General features: G+C 44.0%; 1 protein-coding gene across 2 annotated transcripts in view; it reads right to left on the reverse strand.

The window, feature by feature from the left end:
- Window positions 1-9,845, reverse strand: part of LOC134091840 (protein kinase C delta type-like) — a 17,599-nt gene extending 7,754 nt beyond the window's left edge. Inside the window, exons 1-10 of one of the 2 annotated variants that reach the window (XM_062544524.1) lie at window positions 9,668-9,845; window positions 7,528-7,748; window positions 6,916-7,115; window positions 6,289-6,355; window positions 4,971-5,133; window positions 3,440-3,471; window positions 3,117-3,202; window positions 2,882-3,011; window positions 2,572-2,672; window positions 519-603 (exon numbers count right to left, since the gene is read on the reverse strand). In XM_062544524.1, coding sequence (XP_062400508.1) covers window positions 519-603; window positions 2,572-2,672; window positions 2,882-3,011; window positions 3,117-3,202; window positions 3,440-3,471; window positions 4,971-5,133; window positions 6,289-6,355; window positions 6,916-7,115; window positions 7,528-7,642 — 979 coding nt within the window. In that variant the 5' untranslated portion in view covers window positions 7,643-7,748; window positions 9,668-9,845. Of the gene's footprint in view, window positions 1-518; window positions 604-2,571; window positions 2,673-2,881; window positions 3,012-3,116; window positions 3,203-3,439; window positions 3,472-4,970; window positions 5,134-6,288; window positions 6,356-6,915; window positions 7,116-7,527; window positions 7,749-7,893; window positions 7,972-9,667 lie in introns of those variants that run through there. The other variant, XM_062544525.1, reaches the window with a different exon arrangement.
- Between the last annotated feature and the right edge of the window lie 339 nt (window positions 9,846-10,184).

The raw sequence follows: 10,184 nt of genomic DNA on the forward strand, positions 1-10,184 counted from the left end.
TGACACTGAGAAGACGATGTAGACGTTACATTTTAACTCACCCCATGTCCAGTAAAGTGAGTGATTAAGATTCTGCAGGGCAAACATTGTAACAATTTCTCAGTCATAGCCTACATTGGTCAACTCCAACTAAGGGTCACACAATCTATGCGCTTAATCACAGAGAGGACGATGTAGACATCACATTTTAATTCACCCCATGTTCAGTAAAGTGAGTAGCCTGGGTGTTCCCATACTGCCTTGCGCGGTGATTTCTTTCACGTTGCTAAGGCAGTCTGGAAACTAACGTCCACATTTTCGCCGGATGTTGGCGACCAATCACAGAACAGGGGAGAAAGCAAGACCATGATGAGCAATGCGCAGACGCATTTGATAGACATCCGTGGAGCCCAATGAACGGATCTGGGCATTTTTTCAAATACGAGAAAATGAACGTCTGGTTGCCAGACCACGTCTCATTTGAGAAGTGGTAGGCGCTAGCCAGGCTATAAAGTGAGTGTAATGCGACTTTTCCTCACCATTAGTGTCTGTTCCTGAGCTGTTGTCGAAGTCTTGGTACACGCTGGTGTCCAGGTCTTTAGACTCCGGACGACGAGTGGATTTCTACACCAGACGAAGGCAGGGAGAGGGACATAGGCACAGAGAGAGAGAAGGGGGGAAACAAAGGGAGAAAAGGAGAGGAGGATATATCCAACATAAAGAGAGAGAGAGAGAGATAGAGAGACAAAAGTAGAAATGGCACGGAGAAAGACAAAGAGACAGGGAAGGCGAGAGGGGGAAGAGAGCCACATAATAGAAATTTGAGAGAGACAGGAAGATAGAGCACATACGAGAGAGGGAGGGAGAGGTAGATAATAGAAAATAGAGAGAGAGAGGAGTATATAACCAACCAGAGAAAGAAGGAGAGAAGGAGAGGGGGAGAGGGAGATAGACAAAAAAATGATCAGATGATGAGTTAGTGAATATTTGTGGTGGCATTCTGACAGACAAAACCTTATCATATTTCTGAGGCTGATTATATCACATATTCTCAGTCATGTGACAGCTGTGACTATGCATGCTTCAGGACTGACAACAGATACACATTAGCATGATATTATGCTGAAATTGACCTTTCACTCAAAATGACGCGAATAAAACTACCTGGAGATCTTCGGGGCAGGAGCAGAGATTACTTTTTGCTTTTAGTAGACCAAACTGCCACAGTGTGTCAAATCACTAAGTTTACAGCAACCTCTCTGGAAGGGTGTTTTAAGCTTCGTGAGTTTAACAGAAAGTCAGCCTTTCCTCCAAATATCTCTGCAACTAAAAGAATGTCTGTGTGAAATTAAATGAGCGAGACTGATCCCCTGCCAGCCAATGAGTCTACGATGACTGACGCCCATAATTACAGTACAATTACTTGCGCAAGAGGTAGGGGATCCTTGTGTTGTAAGTGGGGACCATTTGCCAGAACTTTCTGAATATGGGTGGGACAAAATAGATACGCCATGATATTATATAACTTATTTTTATGATACATTATTGATACGATAGCACCAAATATCAATATTCTTACAAAAATAGTTGACCTACCACAGTCACTACTTAATGTCCGCTCATGGTGGCATTTACCAAATGAATGATGGCAATCCTCTACACACTGTTATATTTTTAAGAGGCACTATGCCACAACTCTATGCCAGTTCTGTACTGTTTCAATTGAGTTGTGAAAAGCAGAGAATCAATACATGATTCATTCCAGGTTTTTGCCTTTTTCTTTCTCTTCATTTACACAAATATTGTGATGTATCGTAGATTTTTTTTTTTTGCCATATACTTAAAACTGCAGAATCACTGTATCATGATATTATCGTTATCGTGGGCAAAGTATCATGACAGTATCGACTTGTGAGTTACTCTGTGATTCCCACCCCTACTTCTGAATGTCACATGTACGTCCTCATAGGTGCAATCAATTTTGGCAAAGCGTGAGCTTAGAATTATAAGGTTCTATCTCCGTTTAGGGTAGTTCTGAGATATTGAGCATCAAAGTTTTACATAGCTAGCAAAACTGTACTGTAGTACCTTTTTATTTTGCTAATAATTAACTTTTTTTTTTTTTTTTTACAAAAATAACACCACACAGGCATTAATAAGCACCTAATGGATCAGATGATGTCAAAAACTCAATTTCGACCAAAATGGAGATAGAACCTTATAATTCTCAGCTCACGAAAGAGTGGCGAACGTTCGAGGTGAACATGTTTTCTTCGAACAGTTAGATTTGAATGATTTGGTGTTAACATTCCATTCTAACTGTAATTGCATTGTTACCTTCATCATACTTACATCCAGTTCCATCGTAAACTCAAGGCTAACGGAAAACTGTTTGCAAACATTCGCAAACATTCGCCTATGTTTGCGAATTTGAATGCACCTCTGGACTAGAGCTGATGCACACAGTTACATTCCTACCTGGGCTAGGGCTAATGGGAATACCGTAACAATCCTACCTGGACTAGGGCTGATGGAATTCCCGTAACATTCCTATCTGGGCTAGGGCTGATAGGAGTAACGTCACATTCTTACCGGGCCAACCTGGGTGAGAGCCTCGGCCAGGAGCTTCTGATTGATGCCACAGAGGTTAGCCACTTTCTTCTGACACTTGTGGTGAACATTCATTGCACAGTCTGAGAGAGACACGAGAATAGAGCTCCGATCAGTCATCACGAGACAACTTGGCCTTCGTAAATAAACACACACACACACACACACACACACACACACACACACACACACACACACACACACACACACACACACACACACACACACACACACACACACACACACACACACACACACACACACACACACACAGATAGACAGACAGACTTACCCTCACACTTGAGGCCCTGTTTAACCAAACCCCACAGCAGGCTCCCACAGTGGTCACAGAAGGTGGGACTCATGTAGTTGTGAGTCTTAAAACGATGTGGCATGTCAATCTTAAAGCGTTCCTTCTGAAACTACACATACGCACGCACAAACACACACACGCACACACAATCATCATCATCATCATCATCATCATCATCTTCCTCCTCCTCCTAAAAGCATGGGCTCATATTTACCACTGTGTCTCTGCTGTTGGCCGCAGTGCCAGTGCATCTGCCGATGATCTTATCGATGCATTTCTTATGGATAGCCGCATTGCACTCTGGGAAGGAAACATCATGAGACAATTTGATTGGAAAGTGAATGCAAGTATGTATGTGTATGTTCAAGTGTGTGTGTGTGTGTGTGTGTGAGTGAGTGTGTGTGTGTGTGTGTGTGTGTGTGTGTGTGTGTGTGTGTGTGTGTGTGTGTGTGTGTGTGTGTGTGTGTGTGTGTGTGTGTGTGTGTGTGTGTGTGTGTGTGTGTGTATGTGTCTCTGTATGCTACAAAGCTAACTCACCTCTGCACTTGTATCCTTGTTTGTTGAGTCCCCTGAGAATGACAGCAACACAGAGTGAGCCATGATCACAGAGCATCATTCATTCTCCATATTGATCATTTCATTCCATTCACCACATTACAGGGACCTAAGGCCCAATTCACACCAAAGATCCGCCACGAGATGACACCGTTGCAGAAGAAGCTGCAAAAGTGTGAATTAAATGTTGCACGTCGTCGTTGCCAGCTGTTGCAAGCCGTCGCAAAGCATCCACCGTGTCTAGTTGCAGTTGCACGGTTTTAAAACGTTGCAGCGACATCTTGTCGCAAATCTTTTCTTTGAACCCCCCCCCCCCCCCTCTCATTGAACGTCTCATTGTTTTTCTTTTCAACAAGCAGTTCTCCACCTCCACAGCCGAGCACAAATAAAGCTCAGTAGATCTGCAGCAGGTGGCGGAGAGAACATGCTAACTATTGCAGGAGCCATCCTGTACACAGGCCTGTATGTAGGTCAGGGAGTTGCTGGTGGTGAGCAGTGCTGTCTGGAGAGATGGAGGCTCCACAGCATGCTACACACGGGCATCTGCCCTTGGATGTCCTGGGCTGATCAAGTACTTAGTGTGAGGGCCTGGAGTTAACTCAGAGTAACTTTAATTACCTACTGTGCCTCATTATGTGGAAGGTATACTGTCACGTATGGAGATTGTATTGATTGACTTGAATTGATGTTACAAAACTAAAACTTCCCACAATATGGGGATGAATAAAGTACCTTATCTATCTGTAGTAATCTGGCGTCTTAACAACTGGTTTTTTTTTTGTTTTTTTTTACCAAGTTAATTTAGTAATTGGCCAAACTACTGAACGCAAACAACTGATTTTCAGATCCCCTGTCGACAGGTGGAGTGCAGATCTGACAGGAATTCTGTCAAGATGGCGGCAATATGAGAGGGCAGACACTGACTCAAAAGAGGGTTTGGCCCTGATGGACAGGTCTGGAAAACATGGATCAGATCTTGTCCAGGTCTGTTTTGGAGTGCGGTGCGGTCTGCACGCTCTTTGAAAACTTTCCTGACCAATCCAGAACAGGTGGGGTTATAAAACCTTCACCACAGGATCAGGTACAGTATGCACAAAAAAGCATGGGCCCATGTGTGAATGCACTGTGTGAATGCACACACACACACACACACACACACACACACACACACACACACACATATGTACACAAACACACATGTAGAGACACAAATACAATCATTGCACACAAAAACAATATGAATACAAACTCATTGCAGTTGCCATTCACATTCATTCGACTTCATTTCCATTCAATGTGACTCTGTTCAGGTGGTCTATACATGAACACACACTCACAGACACAGACAGACAGACAGACAGACAGACAGACACACACGCAATACACACACACACACACACATACACGCACCCACCCACAACCACACAAATACATACACGCACCCACCTACCACCCCCCCCCCCCCCCCCCACACACACACACACACACACACACACACACCAGGTAAACTGACCAGACAAAGTCCCTGCAGACGGAGCAGAAGGTGGGCTGGCGGAAGAAGGTGGCGATGAACTCGTGGTTCTTGATGAAGTGGATCTTGGCCTGTTTAATGGCCCCCCTCCTGCGGTTCAGAGTGGGGAGCTCCTCCTCCATCATCACAGACTGCCGATTGCACTCTACCACACAGGGAGAGAGGGAGAGAGAGAGAAGAAGAGAGAGAGAGAGAGAGAGGGAGAGAGAGAGAAGAAGAGAGAGAGATGTGGGGATGAGGGGAGGAGAAGAGGGAGACAGAGTAACAGAGTAACATTAAAACAGAGAGGAATGGAACAAGTATGAGAGGGGTCAAAAAACCTACACTCTGCTTCATTTTTATCATACACCAATGGAGTTGTTCTGTACACTCTCTACTGTTATAAAAAAACTGCCACATTTAGAATAGTATAACTTATGTATACTTTGTCAAATGTATGACTGTTGACTAGTCCCTATGCTGTTATTACATGTAATAGATCATTCTCAGGTAATCCAGGTCCAACAGCTGCTTGTTTCTTTCCATAGACAGTATTTTTTAAATTTTTTTAATCCGCTATTCAGAGTTGTCATCTTACTACTAACTTCCTGCCTTAACCTAATACAATCCATGAATCATGATCATAACATTTGGCTGCACAGCTACAGCGATTACTCTGTTAAAGTTTAGCCATTTTGTTTTACCCTCAGTAAAACAGAGGTGATGGCGACAAAGTTTACATGTTGAAAAAAACATCTTTTGACAAAAAAGCTGTTGGACCAGTGACGTCGACCTTCACAACCAACTAGAGTAAATGACTGTTGGCTAATCCCACACAAAGTAGCTACTGTTGCTATGCTTACACCTACAGCGACCTTTGGGGATATGCGTATTTGTATCAGCCGAGATGAGTGGCCATCAAGATTGAGTGTTGTATTAAGATGGCAGTAGATTTGGTGCTGCTGGACACTAGGCTTCAGTTCAAGTCTGTTGGTTCTACAGTTGCACTAGGAGAGGGTAGGTGTAGAACAGGCCTTACTCACTCTCCCTTTACGAGGAAGTAAATGAGCTATATCTGGGAGGTGCAGTATATCCTTCTTACAGAGAAGGGAAGAACAGCAACCAAGAGTATATTTGGGCTGTTCTGACATGTCTCTGCAAAATACTCTTCAGGGAAAGGGAGTGAGTGTGAGTGTATGTGTGTGAGAGAGAGAGAGAGAGAGAGGGAAGGAGAGAGAGTATATGTGTGTGTGTGTGTGTGTGGGGGGGGGGGGGGGGGGGGGGGGGGGGGCATGCATGCACTCACAAATAAATATCTTACCTGTGTCTGCATCCTCCAAAAAATATTGCACAGACATCATGATTTTCCCTGAGGGTTGAAGATCAACCTGTAGAACACACAGACACATACAGTAAATGCACCTGCTAATCATGTTTTTCAAGTACAGCATGTCAAGAAGCCATGATATTCATATTATGGTTATGGTTATAGTTATTTAGCAGACGCTTTTGTCCAAAGCGACATATAAATAATTGCAACACAAATGAAATGATCAGTGAACGATTACAAAAACAAAATAGCAATATTATCAATAAACAATATACTGTAACTCAAGCAATAACCTAATGAGAAATAAACAATGAATAGGAGAACAGCAATTAAACAATCAGTCATTCAATCAATAATATAACAATAACTATGGCATGGTAAGGCTTAATTTTAAGGACAATGGCAAAAATAAAAACAACAATGTCAAATTCAATCAATGGACTAATTATAACAAAAACGCTACTATATTATACAAACCATAAGAAACGGACAACGGACAGGGATGCGAAAAAGCAATTGGTCGCTGCAGGTGTAGCAGTAATTCTGGCCTAATCCAAGTCTCTGATTGGATACAGATATTGCATTGGTATTCTCCCACCACCTGAAAGAAGCACTAACCCAAAATTCTGCTCGACTGTTTCCCTTCCTGCAGCGCTCAGCCAGGACAGACACGCCCATGGTGACCTCAGCCAATGGCGTCTCAGCGGTCTCCATGAGTAGCACCTGGAGGACCCGCCCCTCGTAGACATGGGCGTCAAAGCTGGCCCTCCAGGCAGGGTACATGGTGGGCTTCCTCTGAATCAGGGTTTTCCCCCGCTCTGAACACATCACACACACACGCACACACACACACACACACACACACACCGTTTATATAGAGGACACACACACACACACACACACACACACACACACCGTTTATATAGAGGACACACACACACACACACACACACACACACAGAGACAGATCCATTATACCCATATGGAGCCTTTTGACTCCACAAACCCAGAGCTACACCAGAATCTCACTGAGAAAAACACTACCGGTACATGAAATATAGGCTAGTAATTCTAAGTCTAGAGTTTCTGCTTCAGTGAATCAATATTGTTAATAACACACAAAATTAATAATAATTGTTAAATTGTAGATAACAATGGATTCACACACACACACACACACACACACACACACACACACACACACACACACACACACACACACACACACACCTGTGCCGAGAGCCTCCTTCATCTTGACAGCGCAGAAAGGAGATTCTGTGGAAGGGGGCAGAGCCCCCAGGTCAAATGCAGTGAAAGATATCCGTAGAAACGGCGCCATGCTCATACCTCAGACACACACACGCACGCACACACACACAAACACACACACACACACAAAAACACACACACACACACACACACACACACACACACACAGGTGCAGGGGTAATCTGAGGGGAGAAACACAGACAAATACACGTGATTGCAACACTTTAATACATGCTGTTAGCAAATACAACACGCATACTTTATCGAAACTGGTGTCTAAGTGCAGATTCACTCTGTTCCTAGAAATGTACCCAAAAATACACAGACCAGTTCAGCAGCTGGAGAACCAGATAGGAGGAAAACTCCTGCACACCTTCCTTAGGCCAACATGTCTAGACATGCTTTTAATCCTCCAGAACAGCTCACCACAAACAAAATGTGTGAGTGTCCTTGTGTGTGTGTGTGTGTGTGTGTGTGTGTGTGTGTGTGTGTATGTGTGTGTATGAGAGAGGGGTATGTTTGTGAATCTCTCTTATCTCTCTCTCTCTCTCTCTCTCTCTCTCTCTCTCTCTCTCTCTGTATGTGTGTGTTTAGAGAGAGCGAGAGAGGATTGATCCTGCCTGTCAATGAGCAGCCTATTACACAATCTCATCCATCTTTGTAGTAATATGCTATGATGGAATAATTTGGCCTATCGATATGTGACACACCACAACAAAAAAACAAAACAAAACAAAACAGTCACATATTTGTTGAGGGGTTAAATTGGCCGTGCCAAGTTCAGTCTGTCTCCTGTCACCACTAAAAGGAACAGCACCCTTTGAATACCACTATCGCACTGACTACAACAAACACTGAAAGGCATTGAAAGGCTTCATGGCGCATGGCATATGAGGGCAGTGACGTTCCAGAGATTGGACTTTGCTTGCCAGACTGCTGAAAGACCTGAGGAGTTATGTGGCTACAGGCCCGCATGCAGACTCGTTGTCAGCAGTATGAATAGTGACTGACCAGTCCACTATTGTGAAAATATTTATGTAATTACTTCGGGGTGTCGAAGATCCTTACACCGAACCAGAAACAAATGTTTATTTGTGCAAATGTTTTCCATTCCATTTCACACAGTTTCGTAACTTTTGCGTCCCCTAAACACGCCAATAGTCCCTATGCACTGCACTCTTGCCACCCGAACACACCCCTGTGTCTGTGTCTGTCCTGACTGCACCCCTCTAAATAAAGCATCCCTGCTCTGACCTGGATACAGACTAGCCAAAGTGCTCCATCCAGGCTATGCTTCACTGCCTGTGCAGAAGCTACAACCAAGACAGCTGCTCTCAGATCAGCTTGTCAGGGGACACTTAACGTTACCAGAGTAGCGGCTGTCAAACGTAGAGAAATTGAGACTGTTAAGAAGACAGAAGAAAAGGCATGAAGGCGTGCCAGGACAGACCCTTTCTTTTGTAACTATCATGTCACATATTTTTTGACTACTGAAGTGGTTTGATTTCTGTGTAGGCTACTGACCCACTAACATGACCTGTGGACACATGCTTATAGAATTTAGTTTTTCACATCCTGAAGGTGTGCAGAGCGCACTGTCGTTCCAGCAACAGGATACGTTCGATAGGACACGTTATACCCTGATTCTAACCTCGTCTGAATTAAAAAACGCAGATATCCAGAATATGCAGTAAAGCATGTTCCTGCAGGTAAGGTGTGTGTGTGTGCGTGCGTGTGTGTGTGTGTGTGTGTTTGTGTGTGTGTGTGGCTTTAAGCGCAACAAGAGCACGCATGGCACATGACAAATACCCTCACTCCAAAACAATACGCGTGTGTAAATGATGACAGTAAGACACACCAGTTAAATAAATACAGAGCTATGAAATGCTAACGAACGAAACCAGGATGGATAAGAACAAGGGCGTGTGGTAGCAGAGAGAGAGAGAGACAGAGAGACAGAGCGCGATATAAGTCAAGTTTACACTTGTTAGAGATATGTCAAATCACTAGCAAAAACATTCCTTTAGTATGAATCTCTAGCCTACTCTCCCGATGCTTTAGAAAGAAATAGCCTACCCCTTTTTCATGCGAAACAACTTACCGCTGTCTTTAGCGGAAAAAAGCTTTCCCTTAGTTTGTTTCTTTAGGTTTCGTGCTGCCCTTTTTCTTCAGGTTGGTTGCCCGCCACTTAAATTCCACCGTTTGAGGAAGTGGAGGTCGCTCACGGGCTCCTCCGTGGGCTTGAGAGTCGTGACGTCGACCAGGTGGAGACAACTATACCGAGCACACACCCTAAACTCTGCGCGCTCTCGGTGACCGTTTACTCACAGATACAGTCAGAGGCGAGAAAAAACGCTGTGTGACGTTAATTTTGAATTAATGTTCACCCCTCTCTCTCTCTCTCTCTTTTTCTGTCTCTGTGTGTGTCTCTCTCTCTGTGTGTGTGTGTGTGTCTCTCTCTCTCTCTCTTTCTGTCTCTGTGTGTGTGTGTGTGTGTGTGGGAGAGAGAGGGAGAGTTTCAGTTAGTTAGTGCGACTGTGACCCTGGCAGGCTCTACACTATTGATGTTATGTCATTATGATTTTCACACACATGGAGATATGCATCACTGACTCAGG

The sequence above is a fragment of the Sardina pilchardus genome, chromosome 9 (genome assembly GCF_963854185.1).
Source record: "Sardina pilchardus chromosome 9, fSarPil1.1, whole genome shotgun sequence".
Classification (NCBI taxonomy): domain Eukaryota; kingdom Metazoa; phylum Chordata; class Actinopteri; order Clupeiformes; family Clupeidae; genus Sardina; species Sardina pilchardus.